Genomic DNA, 24192 nt, shown 5'->3' on the forward strand with positions numbered 1-24192 from the left:
AACATGGAGGGAGGAGAACAAATTTTAGAAAAAGCACTGTTTACTTACTTGCATATTATGTTTATTTACCTTATTTAACCAACCGTGATTTATGTTTTAAAATGGGTAATCCTTTCTGTCAGTTTTTTTTTTCCTCTGAACACACAGATACTGCTTAAACAGAACAAAGTCCAAAAGAAGCTTGATTTAACTGAATCAAACTCCTGTGCCAAGGTCAATAAACCAACTAAGGAGTTGCAAGAAAGAAAAAGAAAGAAAGAAAGAAAAAAAAAAGAGAAACAACATTAAAGTCCTGCAAGTTTGAGACCAGATCTAAGCATTTGCCCCTTTGAAGATTGACCCTGATTTTCTGTCTGACCTCAGGAAGATACAGTTTCTCTGAGATCTGTTTTCTTTTTAAAACATTGAGAGGAAAAAAAAAAATTAAACATTGAGAGGAAAGCATTCTTGTGATATATGATTTGGGACTTTGTTATATGGAGTTTGACCAAAAGTATCATCTTCATCCTAAAGACACTTTCATATTTGAATCTTGTACAAAGGAGTTTAATTGTTTAACTCCATACATGGCAAATATATTTTTAGTAAGATTCTGAGGCAAAAGGGCAGCCCCCGTGGCTCAGCGGTTTAGCACCTGCAGCCCAGAGCGTGATCCTGGAGACCTGGAATCGAGTCCCCCATCGGGCTCCCTGCATGGAGCCTGCCTGTCTCTGTCTCTGTGTCTCTCATGAATAAGTAAATGAAATCTTAAAAAAAAAAAAAAAAAGATTCTGAGGCAAAGGATAAAAACAGGGAAACAGGGTTAGGATAAAATTTTACCCTTCGTTATTTGAATGCATACTGTTTGCTTTTCTTGTCTGACACAGCAGTTTAACTCTTGCTCTAATGATTACATATGTAATAGAACATATTATAAATTCAGCATTTCTTAGCAGGCACTTGATATCGAAGGAGTTAAGCAAGGTGTACTTCACCCTTCACGGGTTGCAAAACCCTTGGCATGACATTTTAATCAACAGCATAAATCTATAGTTTAAAGAGCAGCTTTGTCATCAGCTCAGAGCAGGAAAAACCTAAGAAGAATGAAGGTAGCTTTAAAATGGCTACCGAGATCAATTAACTATTATCCTATCACTTCGGTTTCTACCTCCCTTTGGCCTAAAAAGAAAAAAAAAAGAAGTCTGGGGGGGGGCGGGGGGGGGCGGGGATCCACTTGCCCAGAAAGGAAGTTTGAATATTTTACCTTACTGTAAACTCTTAGAAGAGGAACTAAAAACTGCCACTAAAAGGACTGTTGAGTATGATGTTAATGAACTTTCGCGTGACTACGCTATGAATCAGCGAGTTTCAGAATAAAAATTAGTTGAGTCGTCGTCTAGTCAAAAAACAAAGTCCTCGATGTGACTACACCTTTAATACACGTTCATTAACTACCCCCTTAAAAAACAAACAAACAATAACCTCCCTTACAATTTACACGTGCCATACGATGATGAAATTTCAGAGAAATGAAACCTGCGAGGACTATTCATCAGTTCAGCTAGCGGAGGCATCGTTGACGTCTGTCGTCCCAGGTAAGGTGCACAAACGCTAAGAGAGGAACTGTCAGACCCACCCCCCGAAAGTGGCCACTGAAAGCCCGGCCTGCGCTCAGATCCTGGCCCTGCCCGCCAGATGACGTTCACTACGGCGGGGATTTCCGTAGCGGTGACACACGCCACTTCCGGCCGGCCGTAAGACTCCGTGACGTGGCAGGCGAGGTCGAGCACGGTGCTTCGCGCTGGGACACCCGGAGCTGTCAGGTGGCCTCCGGGCAGCCCCGACGGGGAGACGAGAGCGTCCCGACCGCGGCGGCGGCTGCGAGCCCGGAGCCGGAAGTGCCACGTGTCCCGATTGCGCCTGCGCGGCCAGCGGCTGACAGGCACTTCCGGCCGGGGCCTCTCTCCTGTCTCGCTAGGCTGCCGCCTTCCAGCCTGGCGTTCTCGGCCCGTCCGGTCCGACACCCAAGCCCCAGCTCCCAGGCCAAGCGGTGGCCGCTGGCGGGCTGGGAAGAATGCCGCGCCGTGCTTAGGGCTTGATGCACCGCCCTCTCTCCTCCTCGCCTCCGTCCTGAGTCGTTAGCTCCTGCCCTCCGCTTCCAGCAGTCGTCGTTCAGCTGTTGGTTGGCGGTGTCTCAGACCCCGACCATCCCCTTCCAACCCCGACACGCACTGTCGTCATGTCCCAGCCGGGGATACCGGCCTCCGGCGGCGCCCTGACCGGCCTGCAGGCCCAGAACGGGGCCGCCTCGGCCTCGGGGTCTGTCTACACCAACGGTGAGTCCCTCCTGGGGCGGCCGGCCGGCGGGGCCTGGGCCCGGGCTCCGGCTCCGGCTCCGGCTCCGGCTGACCTTTGGTTACTGCGGCTGCCTGTGGCCACCGGAGACGGTGACCTCCCGGTCGGGCCAATGAACGGGGGGTGGTGGGCGCCTGGGCGGAGCGGTACGCCGCTGCAGCCCGGGGCTCGTCTTAGGGGGTCTCCTGTGGGTTCATTCGTGCGTTCGGGGAGCAGGTAATGAGCGCTAGCTGAATGGAGCAACGCTGGGTATACATGGGTGAGAAATACAGACTTGGTGCATACCTCAGGACTCCTAGTGCCTGTTTATGTGCTTTCCCCCTCCTTGCCACTTCACCCTGTCTTCCAGAGAGCAGTTTTCGTCCGGCGGGGGGCGGGAGGGGGATGCTGATTTATTTCAGTTCTGCAGGGCCTGCGGTGGGGGTGGGGGGCGTACCTAGTCTCAATTTGTGGACGTGAATGATTGTGCTTTTGGGAGTCCCCTTGAAGCCCTGCTCATGTCTCCCAGAACCTTACCCAAATTGTACTTATGCCACCTGTTCAGTGTTTCAGCTTTGGAAGGACCAAATAACAAGGGACCATCTCCTGTTTGATTTCTAGGGCTCTTTACGCACTTAGGAAAGTGGTTGAACCTCCCTCGATAGTGTACGTGTGGCACTACACTTTGCCACTTGGTGTGAGAGTTACATAGTTTGCTGCCTCTTCTAGGATTCTTTACATCGTCCTACCTTGTGATTTGCTGAACTTACAATAATTGTTACCCATTAGAGAAAGATTTTTTTTTTTTTTTGCTAATATCTTGCCAAGTTACTGATTTACCTATAAATCTTTGGCTGGTTGAAACAAAACTAGTCGTATAAAACTAATATACTTCAATCGCCCACTAGAACCTAAGATTGTCGTGAAGTTTGGGAAAATAGCCAGAGACTAAAATAGCTAATTGACAGTGTTTTTAAGAGAAGACTGCTGTTTGCTTTACAAAGAAGGCTCTAAAAGACTTTTAAAAATGTCTGTGAGTAGGCAGGTATGTAGGCAGAAGCAAGAATAAGTGGTAAGCACTGTAATGGCGTTAGGTTGAATGAATCGTTCTTTCTCATTTGTGGTAACAGATTATATAAACTACATTTTATTCTAAGCTATTTAGTAACATTTATACTGAGAATGAAATCATTTTAAGGCTTTCACTTTTATGTTAAAAAAATGTCACATAGCTATAGCTTCTTCTTAAAACCTATAAATTGGAATTTTATGTGAGCTTTAGAAGACAAATCCTGGGGATCCCTGGGTGGCGCAGCGGTTTGGCGCCTGCCTTTGGCCCAGGGCGCGATCCTGGAGACCCGGGATCGAATCCCACGTCGGGCTCCCGGTGCATGGAGCCTGCCTCTCCCTCTGCCTGTGTCTCTGCCTCTCTCTCTCTCTCTGTGACTATCATAAATAAATAAAAATTAAAAAAAAAAATAGAAGACAAATCCTGGGCAGCCCGGGTGGCTCAGTGATTTAGCGCCGCCTTCAGCCCTGGGCCTAATCCTGGAGACCCAGGATGGAGTCCCACCCCCAGCTTCTTGCATGGAGCCTGCTTCTCCCTCTGCCTGTCTCTGCCTCTCTCTCTCTCTCTCTCTCTGTGTCTCTCATGAATAAATAAATGAAATCTTAACAACAACAACAACAACAACAAAAATACATCCTGCAAATATGTAAGTGTAGTTGTGGTATTTTTGAAGTATTAAAGGAAATTAGCCATTGTGATATGTAGTATAAAAGATTTTGTTGCTATGTTGATTTGATCCTATCCAAGAGATATTTCTTGCACACCTTCTAAGTTCTGTCCTTGGAAATGTAAAAGAGAACAAGGAAACAGTCCTTGTACACAAGTTGCCCAGAATAGTTTCAAGACTTAAACCAGATTGGGTTTTGAGAAGAGATAACATGGAAGAAATCACAAATCCCCTACAAGCTATTCAAATGGTGATGGACACACTTGGCATTCCTTACTAGTAAATGATAACATTTTCAGTATGTACCGTAAAAAATACTAAAGCTAATCATGAATGTGTAAAGTGTTTTTGGCTCTCCTTTGTACAGCTTCTAAAATCTGACTCTGCATTAAAATTAAAATATATATGGGATCCCTGGGTGGCGCAGCGGTTTGGCGCCTGCCTTTGGCCCAGGGCGTGATCCTGGAGACCCGGGATCGAATCCCACGTCGGGCTCCCGGTGCATGGAGCCTGCTTCTCCCTCTGCCTCTCTCTCTCTCTCTGTGACTATCATAAATAAATAAAAATTTAAAAAAAATTTAAAAAAAATTAAAATATATAGGGGATCCCTGGGTGGCGCAGCAGTTTGGTGCCTGCCTTTGGCCCAGGGCACGATCTTGGAGACCTGGGATCAAATCCCACGTCGGGCTCCCGGTGCATGGAGCCTGTTTCTCCCCCTGCCTTTGTCTCTCCTCTCTCTCTCTCTCTCTCTCTCTCTCTCTGTGATGACTATCATAAATAAATTTTAAAAAAATTAAAAAATATATATGTAACAATAAAAAATTGGGGATTCACTTAGAAAAAGAAATCATAAGGTTACAAATACATGTATCCTTTTTAAAATATAATTTTGAAAGTCTTTAAATCCCCATTTCTAAAGTTTTTGTAGAATTATTCTCAGTAAAATGGCTGATGGCTTGTACTGGGTTTCTTCATATCGCGAACAGTGACAACAGTAGAGATGTGGTGGAAAATTGGAGAGGGTATTTCTCTAGGTGAAAAAACTTCAGTCCTGGAATCTGGTTTTATTGGTTAACTTTTTTTTTTTTAAACTTTTTTTCCCTAAGATTTTATTTATTTATTTATTTATTTATTTATTTATTTATTTATTTATTCATGAGAGACAGAATGAGAGAGAGAGAGAGGCAGAGACAGAGGTAGAGGAGAAGCAGGCTCCATGCAGGGAGCCCAGTGTGGGACTCGATCCCAGATCCCGGGATCACCACCTCAGCCAAAGACAGATGCTCAACCACTGAGCCACCCAGGCAGCTCTCTTGGTTAACTTTATTTATTTATTTATTTATTTATTTATTTATTTATTTATTTATGATAGTCACAGAGAGAGAGAGAGGCAGAGACATAGGCAGAGGGAGAAGCAGGCTCCATGCACCGGGAGCCCGACGTGGGATTCGATCCCGGGTCTCCAGGATTGCGCCCTGGGCCAAAGGCAGGCGGCAAACCACTGCGCCACCCAGGGATCCCTCTTGGTTAACTTTTTCAAGGCACTTATTGCTGCTTAAATATTCTTTTGAATACTCATACTGTAAATTCAGTGTAGCTTTTTATTTTATTTTAATTTTATTTTGTTTTATTTTTTATAAAAATCAATCTGGAGTTGTGATATCTCTCTATCTCTCTCTCTCTCCCTCCCTCTCTCTCCCTCTCTCCCTATTTTTTTAAGATTTTATTTGTTTGACAGAGAGAAAGAAGGGAGAGTAGCAGGGAGAGGGAGACGTAGGTTCCCCACCGAGTGGGAAGCCTGATGTGGGGCTCCATCCCAGGACCCGGAGATCATGATCTGAGCTGAAGACAGACGCTTAACCAACTAAGCCACCTAGTCACCCTTTTATTTTATTTTATTTTATTTTATTTTATTTTATTTTATTTTATTTTATTTATTTTTTAAGATTTATTTATTTATTCATGAAAGACACAGACTGAGAGGCAAAAACACAGACAGAGGGAGAAGCAGGCTCCATGCAAGGAGCCTGATGGGGGACTCGATCCCGAATCCCAAGATCACGACCTGAGCTGAAGGTAGGTGCCCAACTGCTGAGCCACACAGGCATCCCTAAAACTTCAAGGCTTTAAACTGATGTATCTTCATCTTATTGTTATGTAATAAGGCTAAAGGCAAATCATGACTCCCACTTTTTTTTTTTTTGATTAAAGATTTTATTTTTTTCTTTATTTTTAGTTTTTTTTAAGTAATCTCTACACCCAGTGTGGGGCTCATACTCCCAACCCCAAGATCAAGAGTTGCATGCTCTGCTGACTGAGCCAGCCATCCAGGTGTTCCTCATGGCTCCCACTTTTTTTTTTTTTAAGTCTGTTCTTTCTTTCTTATTTTATTTTATTTTATATTTTATTTATTTTATTTTATTTATTTTATTTTATTTTATTTTATTTTATTTTATTTTATTTTATTTTATTTTATGAGAGACAGAGAGAGGCAGAGGGAGGAGAAGCAGGCTCCATGCAGGAACCTGATGCGGGACTCGATCCCGGAACTCCGGGATCATGTCCTGAGCTGAAGGCAGATGCTCAACTGCTGAGCCACCCAGGCGTCCCATAGTTATTTCTTTTACAGAGTGCATGCACGCAGGGTGGGGGATTGGAGAGAGGAAAAGAGGGAGAGGGACAAGCAGACTTTGCACTGAGTGCAGAGCCCAATGCAGGGCTCCATCCCATAACCCTGAGATCATTACCTGAGCCAAAATCAAGTCGGCTGCTTAGCCCACTGAGCCATCCCATGATTCCCACTTTTAATTAGCTTGTTTATTGACTATTTGATTCAATTTGCCAAGGCAGTTAGAAACTGCAGTTTTACTCATTTTGTTTTTGTGATATTTATGTAATATTCACTTTTTCCTATATAAAGGTCAGAAGGATATTTGCCACTCTCTGTCCCACCTAGATTGCAGATCATCTTCTCTCCAGCTTTTCACATGGTGTCTAGCACATTTTAGGAGTTACCAGTTTTATTGAATAAAAGTTTTAGAGTTGGATATTTTGCAATTTAAGTCCCTAAACATGTATTCACTTCATATAGGATTAGAGCTCATTTCCAACTCCTTTTTTTCTGATTAATTTTTCAGCTTATTTTTCTACAGTATTAGCCAAAACCATAAAATATGTTGGGGGGTGGTGTTTGGTCATCAATTTAAATGCTAGACTTGTGCTATCTTTATTGTAGATATGACAGAAATGTAGATCGTTTTTAGTTTCACTATGATATAAACCATGTTTATGATTGTGTACTTGATATAGGAAGTCTCTAGTCGTGATCAAAGCATGCTATGAATAAAGTTAGCATGTGGTCTATAGCAATGATTATTGTGGTCCTTTCATGTTTTCAGTAGGGGCAGTAACTGTGGACTTCTATAAACTTTTTGTGTATGTGTATGAGAACTTAAGCTGTTGAAAGAAAGCAATAGAGGGGTGCCTGGGTGGCTCAGATGGCTGGGCATCTGACTCTTGATTTCGGCTCAGGTCACGATCTCAGGGTCATGGGACTGAGCCCCACCAATGGCTCTGTGTTCAGTACAGAGACATCCATTTGTTGCACGTAAAGTTGGTTAGCTAAGTGATTAGAATATATTTTGATGCGTGGGGTGAAAATTTTTTCCTGGTAGTTAATTTATCCTTCAAACCTCTTGTATTTAAAAGCATATACAGACAAAAAAAGGAACTTTTCAAAGTTTAAAGAAAATATTGCTGTCTCAAATATTATATTTTTGAATACTTGGTTTCTTTTCTCTAACTTTTATTTATACTTCCATGTATGACACCATAGTTAGTAGAACCCATACTCTAAGAGCCTTGAATTAATTTGTTTTTTTTAAATATTTTATTTATTTATTCATAGTCACAGAGAGAGAGAGAGAGAGAGGCAGAAACATAGGCAGAGGGAGAAGCAGGCTCCATATAGGGAGCCTGACGTGGGATTCGATCCCGGGGCCTCCAGGATCGCGCCCTGGGCCAAAGGCAAGCGCTAAACCGCTGCGCCACCCAGGGATCCCCCTTGAATTAATTTGAATTGGTTATTCAGTTGGATTCATGTATGATAGATGGAAAATGTGAACTGTCCCTGGAAAATAGTAGCTCCATATGTATTTACTGAATGGATTGATGAATGAATTGCTTAAGAATGTGAAGATCGTAGGTCTTTATCTTTCTTGAAATTTTAGGAGAAACCATTCTGGGCAACATCTTTTCCCCTGAGTGTTAAATTTGCATGAAAAGGATAGTTTATGGATTGTGATTTTGTGACTGCTCAGTAGGCTTTCTTGTAGAAACTTGTAAAATTAAAATTTATTTTATATTCATTGGGGTGGTATGTAGAAGTATCTTTTAATTTTTGCATGTTAGCTTTCATGAATAATCATATATCAATCATTTTGACACATCAATGGTTTCTAAACTTGATAGCTTTATTCTGAAGTACATGAGAACCACTAGTACATAAAATTTTCACTAATGGAGATTCTGGGACCTCATTGAGTACTACAGAATAGAAATTTACAAGGGTGGAACCTCTATCTCTTTGATTCTATTTTTTTTTAAGATTTTATTTATTTATTCATAGAGACACAGAGAGAGAGAGAGAGAGAGAGAGAGAGGCAGAGACACAGGCAGAGGGAGAAGCAGGCTCCATGTAGGGAGCCCGATGTGGGACTCGATCCCGGGTCTCCGGGTTCACGCCCTGGACTGAAGGCGGCGCTAAACCGCTGAGCCACCCGGGCTGCCCTATATCTTTGATTCTAAAGCTGCTGTTTGGATAATTGAGAAGCAATCATCTGCTTTTACTTTAAAGATTTTATATATTTATTTTGAGAGAGTGAGAGCGAGAGAGCAGGGGGACAAGCAGAGGGAGAGGGACAAGCAGACTCCGTGCTGAGCATGGAGTACATCACAGGCTTGATCTCAGGACCTGAAGACTGAGACCTGAGCAGAAACCAAGTCAGATCCTCAGCCTACTGAACCACACAAGGTGCCCCATCTTCTTTTATTTTAATTCCTTGTTTGCTTCTTTGCCTTTTTAACTTCTCTGAATTTGGTTTCTATTTCCATTCTTCCCTCAAAACAGCCCTATATAAGGCTACAAATGACTTTTTGGTTATTAAATAAAAATATATATTTCATTTTTCATTGTTTTTCTTTTTTTTTTTAAGACTTTATTTATTTATTCATAGAGACAGAGAGAGAGAGAGAGAGGCACAAACACAGGCAGAGAGAGAAGCAGGCACCATGCAGAGAGCCCGACATGGGACTCGATCCAGGGTCTCCAGGATCACGCCCCTGGGCTGCAGGCAGCGCTAAACCACTGCGCCACCCGGGCTGCCCATCATTGTTATTTTTCAAGCAACATCTGATACCCTTTAACATTACTTGTTTTGTTTTAAGACCCTTCTGATTTGGTTGCTCTTTCTCAACAGCAATGTTCTCAATATTTCTACCTTTTTTTACTGCTTTTTTTCTTCTCTTTCTTAAATGTTTGTCAGCATTCTGACCTGTTTCTCTTCTTTTTCTTTCTTTAAAAAAAAAAAAAACAACAACAATAAGAGTGCCTAGGTGGCTCAGTCAGTACAGTATGTGGCTCTTGGTCTCAGGGTTGTGAGTTTGGATCCCATGTTGGGTGTAGAGATTACTTTAAAATATTTAGGGACATCTGGCTGGCTCAGTCAGTAGAGCACGGGCTCTTATGATTTTAAGTCCGACATTGGCTATAGAGATTGTACTAAAACAAAACAAAACAAAAAGCCTTTAAAAAATCTCCAAAAAATAGCTATAAACATTATTTCACATCATTTCTGTGGCACGGTTTCTTACTCTGTACATATTTCCTCAATATCATTAATCCCCATGGTATCAAATGTTGTACATATGCCAGTGATTGCCAACGTTATATCGTAAGTAGAAACCCATATCTTTGGCTGCAGATAAATCTCTTTCTCTTGTACATCTGTACTTGGATTTCTTGGTGGCACCTGAAAGTATCTTTAAAATCATTCTTCAGGGCAGCCCAGGTGGCTCAGCGGTTTAGCGCCACCTTCGGCCCAGAGCCTTATTCTGGAGACCTGCGATCAAGTCCCATGTCGGGCTCTCTGCATGGAGCCTGCTTCTCCCTCTGCCTGTGTCTCTGCCCCCCTCTCTCTCTGTGTGTCTCTCATAAATAAATAAAATCTTAAAAAAAAATAATTCTTCAGTCTTTCTTCCCTTTTCTCTTCTCAGCCTTCCCCAATTCTTTTCTTTTCCTTTCCTTCTATCCAGTGAATGGTACTGCCATCCACTGAGTTGTTCAGGTTAGAATCTGGGGAGTTATCCCTGATTGCTTCCTCTGTTCACTTCCACATGAATTCACATAATCACTTCCACATCAAATCCCATCAGTTGTATTTCTTCAGTCAGTTTTATGAAACTTATATTAGATGTTAAGTATTTCTTTGCAACCCCATTTTATTTTTTATAAAATGTATATGCAAACAGAAAACCTAGGCATAAACTTCATAGGTTTATAGCTGTTGTACAAGGTAAAACTAAAACATTAAAAAACATCTGCAAAAGCAGTACAGTTCAAAGTTAAAACATTACTCCAATGGATTATGTTTGGCTGAAGCCAAAATTGATCGGATTGTTTTAATTTTGAATGTTGGAACATCATTTGGGTGATTATCATGGTCACTGTTCTTCTTTTTTTTTTTTTAATTTTTTTTATTTATTTATGATAGTCATACAGAGAGAGAGAGAGAGAGAGAGAGGCAGAGACACAGGCAGAGGGAGAAGCAGGCTCCATGCACCGGGAGCCCGATGTGGGACTCGATCCCGGGTCTCCAGGATTGCGCCCTGGGCCAAAGGCAGGCGCTAAACCGCTGCGCCACCCAGGGATCCCCTTCTTTTTTTTTTTTTTTAAAGACAAGGGCCACCTAGGTGGATCAGTGGGTTGAGCATCTGACTCTTGATCCTAGCTCAGATCTTGATCTCAGGGTCGTGAGTTGGAGCCCCACATTGGGCTCCACACTGGGCATGGAGCCTACTTAAAAAAAAAATGAGGGGCACCTAGGTGACTGTCAGTAAAGCCTCTGACTTTGGTTCAGGTTATAATCTTGGGGTCCTGGATTGAGCCCCACATCAGGCTTCGCACTTAATGAGGAGTCTTCTTTTCCCTCTCCCTCTACTCCCCCAGTTCATTCTCTCTTTCTCTCTCTCTCTTATAAATAAAATCTTAAAAAATGAAGAAAAGGGGGCACCTGGGTGGTTAAGTGGTTGAGCTCAGGTTGGCTCAGGTCGTGATCCCAGCAGCCTGGGATCAAGTCCAGCATCAGGTTCCCCTCATGGAGCCTGCTTCTCCCTCTGCCTATGTCTCTACCTCTCTCTCTGTATCTCTCATGAATGAATAAATAAAATCTTTTACAAAATGAAAAAAAAAGGTGAGACTTGTTTTCAGTTGTTGGGGAAGAACTTTTTCTACATTGTTAGATTGGGTGTTTGGGGGCCTGTGAATTAAACTGGCAAGAGACAGATTATCAAGAAAGAAGACATCATTTTCTTATGTAGTATGAGAGTTTACAAAAATGACTCAAGGAGGCAGATAGAATTTGTGACTTAGGTACAATCTTAATAGGGGAAGGGGAAGAAGAGAAGGGCATGTAAGAGGAAACAAACTGATTTTTATGAAAAATAAATAGGGTCTTAGTAGAATAAATGGGAGATTTGATAGTTTTGTGACAGTGTATGTTTAGGTGTGGTGTGGAAACTTCTCAGATGATAAGAGTCAGTTATCTTTGGTTGTTCCTGGGTTAGAGATTTATGATAATTGAATTTTTGGCATTCTTTTGGGACGCTCTATTTTGGATGGATAAAAGATTTCAGGAACTCATGCCCTATGGTCAGAATAACTCACATGCCACAGAGGTGTGTTCTGGACTGATTCATAATCTCTAATCTGTAATTTTCATGGGCTCCTTAATTTATTAATGACTTAAGTAAGGTTTAAGCCCAGCAATCTTTTTTTCTTTCTCTCTCTCTTTTTTTTAAGATTTTATTTATTTATTCATGAGAGACACAGAATGAGAGAGAGAGGCAGAGACACAGGCAGAGGGAGAAGCAGGCTTCATGCAGGGAGCCTGACGTGGGACTCCATCCCAGGGCTCCAGGATCCAGCCCTGGGCTGAAGGCAGCGCTAAACCGCTGAGCCACCCGGGCTGCCCTCTTTTTTTTTTTTTTAAAGTCACATGCTCTACTGACAGAGCTAGTCAGGCACCTATTTATTTTGTGCACTTAAAAAAATGATTTTATTTATTTGAAAGACAGAGAGCATATGGCGGGGAGGGGCAAAGTAGACAGAATCTTGATAAGTCGGCTCTGCGCTAAGCAAGGATCCTGATATGGGGCTCAGTCCCAGGACCCTGAGATCACGAACTGAACCAAAACCAAGACTTGGACTCTTAACCATCCATGTGCCCCTATTTTGTGCATTTTGATGATCCCTAGTTTTCATTTGGCAGCACGTGGCTCAAAGGCCTTTTTTGCATTAGCCTATGATAAAACAATAAATAAAAATACAAATCTTTTTTTTTTTTTTTTTTTAGAGTTTATTTATTTATTCATGAGAGACAGAGAGAGAGAGCAGAGACACAGGCAGAGGGAGAAGCAGGCTCCACGCAGGGAGCCCGATGCGGAACTCGATCCCGGGTCTCCAGGATCACACCCTGGGCTGAAGGCGGCCCTAAGCCACTGAGCACCCCCCCCCCCCCCGCTGCCCTAAAAATACAAATCTTATGATAAAACCAGGCTGTGAGATGTCTTTTTTTTTAATCATTCATGAATGAATGAATGAATGAGAGACACACACAGAGAGAGAGAGAGAGAGAGAGGCAGAGACACAGGCAGAGGGAGAAGCAGTCTCGATGCAGGGAGCCTGACGTGGGACTCAATCCCAGGTCTCCAGGATCACACCCTGGGCTGAAGGTGGCGCTAAATGGCTGCCTCACCCAGGCTGCCCGAGATGTCTGTTTTTATCCACATGTCCCACAATATGCTTATGAATTAGTTTTTGGCAAATGTTTTTATTGATTTAAAGATCTCTGGATTCCCACTGCTGCTATTTAGTCAATGGTTTCTTGCCTGGACTATAGCAATAGATTCCTTTCAGTCTCTAATCTCTCCTCTAATCCCCGAGAAGTTCTCTTTTGTGCAAATTTAAAATGTCCCAAGGTAGCCTTTCCAAAGTTCTTCTAGTGCCCTTAGGCTGAAATCTAGACTTTTTTTTTTTTTTTTAAGATTTTGTTTATTTATGAGAGAGAAAAAAAGAAAGAGTGTGAGTGATCAGGGTTGGAGCAGAAGGAGAGGAACAAGGAGACTTGGCGCTGAGCATGGAGCCCAACTGGGGTCTCCATCCTACAACCCTAAGATAAAAAACTAAGCCCCAAATCAAGAGTTGGACGCTTAACTGACTGAGCCACGCAGGTGCCCCTGAAATACAGATTCATTAAGGGAATAGTTCTGAACTCATGTTTCACTTCAGACATTTGCTTCAGTCACTTGACTTTTGTTCTGTTATGCTGAACTTTTTTCACAACACCCTTTTTTGACCACAGGCTGTTGTACATCTTGCTCCTTTTTCTGGAAACATTCTTGATACTCCTTTTCCTGGAACTAAATCTGATTGTCTCTTAAGATCCTAGTTGAAACTTCCCTTTCTCAGGAAATTATCTCTGCTACCTTTCTGCCTTCAGTTTAACCTAAGTGCTGCTTCCTTGGTGCTCTCACAGTGTCCTGAGTTGCCACTTGTCACATCATACTTTATTGTCCATGCCTGGTTCTTTGTCCTCCAATCTGGACCACAAGCTACTTGAGGGCAGGGTTGGAGTGGACCTTTGTTTCTCTGATGGTATTGATAAATGTGTTTATTTCAATGATGACATAAATAGAATGTTCTTAACTATTTGGAATAAGGTGAATAATTTAGAATAATTATAGGATCAGTTTTTAACTAAATGAAAGATTAAAAAAATGTTTAGTTCAGATGAAATTATTTGGTTTATGAACAGATGTGAGTGCTGCAGTGTTAAGGGCACAAATATATGTTTTCTTCGATGAAGACAGCAAACATTTATTGAATACTAACTCTGTGAGAAGCATCACTGTGTTTCATATAAATCATATTCTTACGATGTATTAGTTTGTATTGCTGTTATAACAAATTGCCATAAATTTGGTGGCTTAAAACAACACAAAATTGTCATTTTAAAGTTGGGGAGGTCAGAAGCCGGAAATAGGTCGTTAGAGCTCCATTCCTTATCCGAAGCTCTAACAAAGAATGTTTTGCCTTTTATAGTTGCTGGAGGCTATCATTGTTTGTTTGTTTTTTAAGATTTATTTATTTATTCATGAGAGACACAGAAAGAGGCAGAGACATAGAGGGAGAAGTAGGCTCCCTATGGGGAGCCCAATGCGGGACTTGATCCTGGGACCCCAGGATCACGCCCTGGGCCAAAGGCAGGCCGGTGCTCAACCGCTGAGCCACCCAGGCGTCCCTCAGTATTTTTTTTTTTTTTAAGATTTGTTTATTTATTCATGAGAGACAGAAAGAGAGAGAGGCAGAGACACAGGCAGAGGGAGAGGCAGGCTCCCTGCAAGGAGCCTGATGTGGGACTTGATCCGGATCCCAGGATCATGCCCTGAGCCCAAGGCAGGCGCCAAACCGCTGAGCCACCCAGGGATTCCTATATGTATTTATTTGGTCAATTCTCTTGTATATAACCATTCTCCCATTGCTGGTGTTGCTTCCTCATTCTATACCAGCTTGCCTCCAGTGTGGATGCTTACACCTCATCCCCCTCTCCATGTCTTGAGGACTGAATTTTTTAGGAAAGGGACTACTTTGCCTTTTAGCTTATTTATTTATTTAGAATTAATTAATTCTGAGAGGGGAATTAATTAATTAATTAATTGTGAAAGGGGGTAGGGGCAGAAGGAGACAGAAAATCTTAAGCAAGTCCACACTGAGTAGGGCTTGATCTCACAATCCTGAGATCATGACCTGAGCGGAAATCAAGAGTGGGCTGTTTGACTGAGCCACCCAGGTGCCCTAAGTTTATTTAAAAGTATTGCTTATAAGAATATCTAACATGGTGTCATATCATGAAATAAGTTTTTTACTTTTAACGGATTCCATCAGGTGATCACAATAACGTTTGAAACTAGTCTTTGGGCAGCCTGGGTGGCTCAGTGGTTTAGTGCCGCCTTCAGCCCAGGGCCTGATCCTGGAGACCTGGGATTGAGTCCCACATCGGGCTCCCTGCATAGAGTCGGCTTCTCCCTCTGCCTGTGTCTCTGTCTCTCTGTCTCTGTCTCTCTCTCTCTCTGTGTGTCTATGAATAGATAAATAAAATCTTAAAAAAAAAAAAGAAACTAGTCTTTATTACAGTTGATTATCACATTTCTCCAAATAAAGTCCCTATCTTCGTGGACCATATGTTATAGTGAGATAGACTATAAATAAATAATGTGGTGTCACTTTAACACTAGAAAGAAAAATAAATCAGGGTCAGAGGTGAAAAGAATGAAAGATGCTATTTTAGATGTGTTCAGGTAGTGCTTCTTTGAGGAGATTATTCAAAATAAAGAGATTGAGTGAGATTATCCAGGGGAACAGCATTCTTGGCAGAGTAAAAAGTGAAGAACCCTATGGTGGGAGCATATTAAGCTTGTGGAAGGAACATTAAGAGGGTAGGTGTGGCTGGAGCTAAAAGGAAAAGGAGTAGGAAATTTTCAAATAGCTTATTTATTTATGAGGTATTTCACCATTAAGTGGAGTAATTGATGTCAGTTGACAGTGACTTTACCATATACATTTATTAAACTCAAAGATGAGGGTTTTTGTTATAGGTACATATTTAAAGATTAGGGGCTGGGGTGCTTGGGTGGTTCACTGCATTAAGCATCCAACTCTTTTTTTTTTTTTAAGATTTTATTTATTTATTAATGAGATACAGAGAGAGAGAGAGAGAGAGAGAGGCAGAGACACAGGCAGAGGGAGAAGCAGGCTCCATGCAGGGAGCCTGATGTGGGACTTGATCCCAGGACTCCAGGATCACACCCTGGGCCAAGGGCAGGCACTAAACCACTAAGCCACCCAGGGATTCCCCAGCATTCAACTCTTGAATTCTTTTCTTTTCCCTTTTTTTTTTTTTTTAAGATTTTGTTTATTTATTTGAGAGATCAAGACAGAGCATGAGTAGGAGGAAGGAGGCAGAGGGAGAGGGAGAAGCAGGCTTTCTGCTGAGCAGGGAGCCTGAGGCAGGGCTTCATCTCTGAACCATGAGATCATGACCTGAGCTGAAGGCAGACGCTTAAGCCACTGAACCACCCATGTGCCCCCAACTTTTGAATTCTGCTCAGGTCATGATCTTAGGGTCATGAGATCAGGCCTTGAGTAGAGCTCCAAGCTCAGCACGGAATCTGCTTGTCTCCTGCTCCTCCTCATTCTTCCTCTCTCTTTCCCTCTCAGATAAATAAGTAAATAAAAATTTTTTAAAGATTTTATTTATTTATTCATGAGAGACACAGAGAGAAAGGCAGAGACATAGGCAGAGAGAGAAGCAGGCTCCATGCAGGGAGCCCGATGTGGGACTCGATCTCGGGACTCCAGGATCATGCCTTGAGCTGGAGGCAGATGCTCAACCACTGAGACACCCAGGTGTCCCTAAGTAAATAAAATATTTAAAAAAGAGTTGCACACCCTACCACCTGAACCAGTCAGGCACCCCTGAGTGCTGTCTTTTAAAAAATGTTTATCTTGGGGCACCTGGCTGGCTCAGTGGGTTAAGCGTTTGCCTTTGGCTCAGGTCATGATCCTAGGGTCCTAGAATAGAGCTTCATGTGGGGCTCCCCGCTCAGCAGGGAGTCTGTTTCCTTTTCTTCCTCTGTCCCTCTTCCCTGCTCATGCTCATGCTCTTTCTCTCAAAGAGAGAAAGAAAATCTTAAAAAAAAAAAAATCTTATTTCCTTTTATTGTCTAATTTTAGCCACAGAAATAACAGTATATTCCTGAGTAGAAGTGATAGTTTTAGGGATTTTTTAATAACACCTTTAAAATGTACAATTCAGTGATTTTTAAGTGTATTTACAGGGTGTTGCAACCATCACTACTATCAATTTTATCATATTTTTATAACCCCCCCCAAAGAAACTATTCCATTTGTACTCACCACTGCCTCCTTCCCCCATCCCCTGCAACCACAAATCTCTGTATCTGTGGATTTTGCTGTTCTGGATGTTTTATATCAATGAATCATACAGTGTATGCTCTTTTTTTTTTTTTTTAAGATTTTATTTATTCACAAGAGACACAGAAAGAGAGGCAGAGGCAGGCAGAGGGAGAGGGAGAAACAAACTCCCTGTAGGGAGCCTAATGCGGGACTTGATCCCAGGATCACGTCCTGAGCTGAAGGCAGATGCTCAACCACTGAGCCACCCAGTGTCCCCAATGTGTGCTCTTTTGTGACCAGCATAATGTTTTCAGGGTTTATCTATGTTGTAAAATGTCATTAATATTTCACTCCTTTTAATGACCAAATAATTCCCATTGTATAGATATACCCCTTTTGTTTATCTGTTCATCAGTTGATGGACATTTAGGTTGTTTCCACTTTTTGGCAATTATGAATAATGATGGTATGAACATCTGTACATGAGTTTTTAATGCAAGGTAAGAGTGGAAATGCTAGATTATATGAAAACTATGTTTAGGGCAGCCTGGGTGGCTCAGCAGTTTAGCATCTGCCTTCCGCCCAGGGTGTGATCCTGGAGACCCGGGATTGAGTCCCACATTGGCTCCCTGCATGGAGCCTGCTTCTCCCTCTGCCTGTGTCTCTGTCTCTCTCTCTCTCTGTGTCTCTCATGAATTAATAAATAAAAATATATAAAAAAAGGAAAACTATGTTTAATACTTTGAGGACTAACCAAACTGTTTTCCACTGTAGTTGCACCATTCTACATATCTACTAGCAACGTGTGAGGGTTCCAGTTTCTCCACATTCTTGTTAACACTAAAATGTTTACGGTCTTTTTCATTTTGGTCATCCTATTTGGTGTGAGTGCTATATTACCGTGGTTTTGATTTGCATTTCTCTAATGACTAATAATGTTGGTGTTTTTGCATATGCTTATTGGCCATTTGTATATCTCTTTGGAAATATATTTGAATGAATCCTTTGTTCATTTTAAAATTGGATTATTTGTCTTTTTCTTGTTGAATTGTAAGAGTACCATGTGTTTTACTGTATTTCTTAAAGTATTTTTATTGCTTTGTTTGCAAGACTAATTTTTCTCCATCTTATTGGAAGGTCCTGTCCAAAATGCACTGATGTCTTCACAAGTGTCAGTGAACCAAGGATATAATTCCCAGCTTCCAGGATCCTACCCTCATCTAATACCAGCAAAGACTTTGAATCCAGTCTCTGGACAGTCTAACTATGGTGGTTCTCAGACTGTTTCTCCATTAAGTAATTATCAGGGACCTGGGCAGACTCTTTATAGACCACCTGTGGCTTCTAATCCAGTGACATCTTCACTTCCCAGTGTTCCTGTTCCCCGAATGCCACTACCTACTTCTCAGAACCCAGCTGCTACACCAATGCCTTCTGGTAGCTTTCTTCCTGGAGCCAACATACAGCCACCTTTGAATTGGCAGTATAACTATCCATCCACAGGATCACAGATAAACCATTGTCCTCGTTCATCATCCCAACCAACTATATCTGGGAATACAAATTTGACAAGTCATCAGTATGTTTCTTCTGGAGATCCTTCACTTCAGAACAACCTCACAAAATCAGGTAGAGTTCTTTTTTTTTTTTTTTTTTTCGTAGAGTTCTCAAAGGAGTACTTACTATGTAGGGATGGGAAAATTTTGCTTGTTTAGGTGTTATAATATTTTAAGCTTTAAAATGTATGGAGGACTATTGATTTTTTTAAAAAAAATAGTTTGCTTTTTTCCTTTGAAGGTATCCTCTATTTTTTAAAAAATTTTATTTATTCATTCATTCATTCATTCATTCATGAGAGACACAGAGAGAGAGAGGCAGAGACACAGGCAGAGGGAGGGAGGGCTCCTTCATGCAAGGAGCCCAATGTGGGACTTGATCCTGGGAATCCAGGATCAGGCTCTGAGCCACAGGCAGACGTTCAACTGCTGAGCCACCCAAGCATCCCTCCTCTGTATTTTTTTAAGTCACCCATGATATTTCAGGGAATCAGGTGTGTATGCAGAACCACTTCCTTAGGACTTGCATTACTTTTATTAACTGGGTTCCATTTTTTTTTTTAAGATATTTTATTTATTTATTCATGAGAGAGAGTCAGAGACACAGGTAGAGGGAGAAGCAGGCACCCTGTAGGGAGCCCGATGTGGGACTCAATCCCCAGACCCAGGATCACACCCTTAGCCGAAGGCAGATGCTCAGCCGCCACCCAGGTGTCCCTAACTGGTTCCATCTTAAGAAGCTCAATCCCTGTGGTCTCTTTTTGGTCTGGATCTGAGGCTTAGGTTATCTTTTTGTTATGGCTTAGACAGTTTTGGTCCCCAGAAACTGTAGGATCCTAGAGGGGCAGGTCAGAACAGACAGTAACTTCTGTAGTGAGGAGTGGTATTAGCAGAAGTGCAGTCAGAAAGCAGTGGGCAGAGAGTTATGTTTATCTTTTCTTGTAAGAGTTTTATAGTTTTAGATTTCATATTTAGGTCTTTGATCAATTTGGAGTTAAGTTTTGTGTATGGTGTTCATTCTTGTGCATATAGGTATACATTTGTCCCAGGATTATTTGATGGAAAGACTGTTTTTTCTTCCATTGAATGGTATTGGCACCCTTATTGAAAATCAACTGATCACAAATGTACAGGTTTATTTCTGTACTCTGAATTCTTTTCTAATGATCTATATCTATCTTTATACTAGTACTAAACAACTTGATTACTGTAGGTGTTTTGTTTTTGTTTTTGTTTTGATTACTGTAGGTTTTATAGTAAGCTTTGAATTTGGGAAGTATGACTCCTGCAACTTTTTCTTTTTTCTTTTTTTTTAAGATTTTATTTATTTGAGAGAGAGAGAGCACAAGCAGAGAGGGTGGAGAGGGAGAGGGAGAAGCAGACTCCCCACTGAGAAAGTTCAACTTTGGGCTCCATCTCAGGACCCCACAATCATGACCTAAGCCAAAGTCAGACACTTAACAGACTGAGCCACCCAGGTATCCTCCCAACTTCGTTTTGGCTGTTCTGGGTCCATTGGCATTTCCATAAGAATTTTCGGATTAGCTTGTCAATTTTTGCAAAGAAGGCACCTGTGATTTTGATTGGGATTGTGTGGATTTTATACATCAGCTTGTACATCAGTGTTTGTATCTAGTTCACAAGTTCACTTAATCATTTCACTGTTCCTATTTAGCTTTAAAATTAGTGTCTTGTACACTTAACAAAGTTAATAGTGTTACTTTGAAAAGCTTTTAAAATTCTGTATTGAGATCTGCAGATTGATTCTGTTCAGCCAACATTGTCAAGGAACTAGTAAAAACTTCCAGATGAAATAATAATGTCAATGGTTACCTTTTATATGTATTTCTGTATACTACATACATTTTAACTGCTGAAATTATTTTTCTTAGCCTCTGATCAGTCATTGGTTCTGGTGAATTCATTTTGCATTATGGCCTATAAAGGTTAAAGCTGCTTCTAGAAATTGGTTTCTTTGTAGAAGTCTTCTGCAGTAGTCAAACTGAAATCCTTTGGTTACTTTTATTCTTAGTCATTTGGCACCATGAGCATCAGTGAGTTGAAATTAATGAATTTTCATGTCATTGTTGATAACTATAGGTAACATTTAATGAATATTTTTATTTTCCAGCACTTTACCAAACTTTTATATGTGATATCTTACTTATCTTCGCAACAGTCTCTTTTACAGATAAATGTAAGGCTTGAATACTTTGCCCAGAGCCACAAGAAAATGGGTAAAGCTACTATTTAAAAATTATTTAGTGGTAGACGTATTTTCTCATTAAAAAGCACATTATCGGGATCCCTGGGTGGCGCAGCGGTTTGGCGCCTGCCTTTGCCCCGGGGCGCGATCCTGGAGACCCGGGATCGAATCCCACGTCGGGCTCTCGGTGCATGGAGCCTGCTTCTCCCTCTGCCTATGTCTCTGCCTCTATCTCTCTGTGACTATCATAAATAAATAAAAATGTTTAAAAAAAAAAAAAAAAAAAAAAGCACATTATCAATAATCTGAAATTTCGGGGGGTTTCACAAGTCATTAGGTAGAAGGCAACACCACAGATGTGGTGAAAGAGACATAAGCCGGTGACAAAATTTAAGAAGTTTCCTATATAAGAGGAAAGAAAGATACATGCACTAAGAAAATGAACCTTAAATAAATGTATGACTACTCTTTTTTTCTTAGATACCTCTAAAAATTGCTCATTTTTTACTTTCATTTTTTTTAAAACACATCATTCATAGTAGGTGCCTGATTATCTGTTCTCAAAACTGTAGGTTATCCTAAGTTTTGAGTCCACATATCAAATTTCTCTATTTTTCTTTCTTCTTTTTTTTTTTTTGTTTTTTTAAGACTTTATTTTTATTTCAGATAGAGAGCACGCACGCTAGCATTTGCAGGCATCAACAGGGCAGGAGCAGAGCAGGAAGCAGAATCCCCATTGAGCAGGAGAGCCCGAAGCAGGGCTCCATCCCAGGACCCTGGGATCACGACCTAAGCTGAGTGAGGCAGGTGCTTAACTGACTGAGCTACCCGGGTGACCCACCTGACTTTTTTTTTTTTTCTAATAACCCATCTTTTAACATTTTTTACATTAGCTTTAGAGATATCAGAGGGCAGGTTCTAAAACTCTAGCTATTAATTACAAATAAGAATTATTCAACTTGAGGGACACCTGGGTGGCTCAGTTGGTTAAGCGTCCAACTCTTGGACTCAGCTCAGGCTTGATCTCAGGGTCATGAGTTCAAGCCCTTGCGTTGGACTTCATGCTGAGTATGTAGCCTACTTGAAAAGGAAAAAAATTATTCAGCTAGAAAAAAAATGTGTACTTTATGAAATGTAGCATGTTGTAGTTTCAAATTTTTTTCCCAAACCTCTGAAAAATCTCTCTACGCTCACTTGTATTTGGTTGAACATTAGGTTGTTACACCTTTGTGGTCAGATGTATCATACATTCTTGCTCCTGCTGAGTTGGTAGTGTACCTTGTCCTTTTGTTCCTTTGACTTGTCTGTATTGCCCTGGATATGTATCAGTGCTTCCTTGATAAGGGAGTTATATGGGCAGTAATCTTTGTCTTCAGTTGTCAACAGGGCACCAGTTCATCTTATTGGGAGCTATAAGGTTCAGTAATACGATCATTTTTTCAGTTTGACCGTGGAGAATTGAATAGTATTGAAGAAACATTGAAAATTTTCATATCTGGGTATCTTTATTCCCTTATTTTAAAAAACTACAAGGTTTTACAAATACGGGTAGAATAGAAGTAAATTTTACTTATTAATAATCTATTTCACTTACAAATTCAGAGGATTAAAAAAAGTCCTGGAATGAAAAATTAATCACATTCTTAACACTAGTATTTTATCTGTTTTGTCTACTTTGTTCCTCTTCTTTGGCAAATGAGAAGGTGGGAACACTGTTGACTTGAATGAGCAGGTGGTGTGGGTTTTAGAACTTTTGATATCATAGAGATATATAAAAACTGTCGAAACTGATGATGTTTTTACACTCATCAGAACTTACTGTCCTATAGAAAACTGGTAAAATCAAGGCAGCGAGATCTAATAGATATAAAGGACAGATATCATGTCATTCTTAGTTTAGTTTGATGAGTACTGTTAAACCTCTTGAATACCAGTGTTTTATAAAGTATATACTTTAAATCATTTCCTGATTTTTTTTAATTTTCATTTATTTATGATAGTCACACACAGAGAGAGAGAGAGAGGCAGAGACATAGGCAGAGGGAGAAGCAGGCTCCATGCACCTGGGAGCCCAATGTGGGATTCGATCCTGGGTCTCCAGGATTGCGCCCTGGGCCAAAGGCAGGCGCTAAACCGCTGCGCCACCCAGGGATCCCCATTTCCTGATTTTTAGAAAAGTTTTCTGCTTTATTTTTTTTTAATTTTTTAAAAGATTTTATTTATTCATGAGAGACACGGGGGGGTGGGGTGGGCAGAGACACAGGCAGAGGGAGAAACAGGCTCATGCAGGGAGCCCGACTTGGGACTCGATCCCAGGTCCCCAGGATCAGGCCCTGGGCTGAAGGCGGCGCTAAACCACTGAGCCACCCGGGCTGCCCTCATTTCCTGATTTTTAAGCCCAGGGAGCGTTCTTTACTTTCTTTCTTTTTGAGTGAGAGAGGGGGGTGCCCTTTTTTTTTTTTTTTTTTTTAAGACAGGGAGCACTCCTGAGCAGAGGCAGAGAGAGAGACAGAGGAAGAGGGAGAGAGAGAACCTTAAGCAGGCTTCATGTTCAGTGCAGACTCCCACACAGGCCTCTATCCCACGACCCTGAGATTATGACCTGAGCCAAAATCAAGAAGAGTCCATCACTCAACTGGGGCATCTAGGAGCCCCTAGGGACTGTTCTTAATACAGTCTTTGAACCATCATTAAGAGTAAACTACCTTTAATTATAACTAGGTAAACATGGAACAAGGTACAAATTTATAATCCCATTTTAACAGGTTGTGCCTCAATTAAAATGAAGCAAAATGAAATAAAACTTGGAGAATTTAGAATAACCACAATAGTTTTTAGTTTTAGAAAGCTGTCAAGCTTTCTAGTTGATGTTGATGTTAATTGAATGGATACATTAACAGGCCATGGATAACATTTTATTTATGTTAATTTCTATTGGAATATTTGATATGGCCTTGTTGAACCTCTGTGACCAGTTAATAAAAAATTAATCAATAAACAGGACATTATATCTACCCTTTAAGTGATTTGATGCTGCTTTAATAATTGGCAAATAAGCATATAAAAGAGACTTGTAAATGTGTAAAGCATGCATATAAATGAAAAAGTCATAAACCTGGGCAGGTAACA

At 41.2% G+C, this 24192-nt stretch overlaps 1 protein-coding gene and 1 long non-coding RNA gene across 3 annotated transcripts in view; both read left to right on the plus strand.

The window, feature by feature from the left end:
• Nucleotides 1–309, plus strand: part of LOC144322115 (uncharacterized) — a 43671-nt gene extending 43362 nt beyond the window's left edge. Inside the window, exon 4 of the long non-coding RNA XR_013387681.1 lies at nucleotides 123–309. This is a non-coding gene — a long non-coding RNA (uncharacterized LOC144322115). The remainder of the gene's footprint in view (nucleotides 1–122) is intronic.
• Nucleotides 310–1779: 1470 nt separating this feature from the next.
• The window catches only part of SEC24A (SEC24 homolog A, COPII component), a 63344-nt gene continuing 40931 nt past the window's right edge, over nucleotides 1780–24192 (plus strand). The window contains exons 1-2 of one of the 2 annotated variants that reach the window (XM_077911717.1): nucleotides 1780–2315; nucleotides 18439–18930. In XM_077911717.1, coding sequence (XP_077767843.1) covers nucleotides 2219–2315; nucleotides 18439–18930 — 589 coding nt within the window. In that variant the 5' untranslated portion in view covers nucleotides 1780–2218. Of the gene's footprint in view, nucleotides 2316–6106; nucleotides 6126–18438; nucleotides 18931–24192 lie in introns of those variants that run through there. The other variant, XM_077911718.1, reaches the window with a different exon arrangement.

This window comes from Canis aureus, chromosome 10 (assembly GCF_053574225.1).
Source record: "Canis aureus isolate CA01 chromosome 10, VMU_Caureus_v.1.0, whole genome shotgun sequence".
Lineage (NCBI taxonomy): Eukaryota > Metazoa > Chordata > Mammalia > Carnivora > Canidae > Canis > Canis aureus.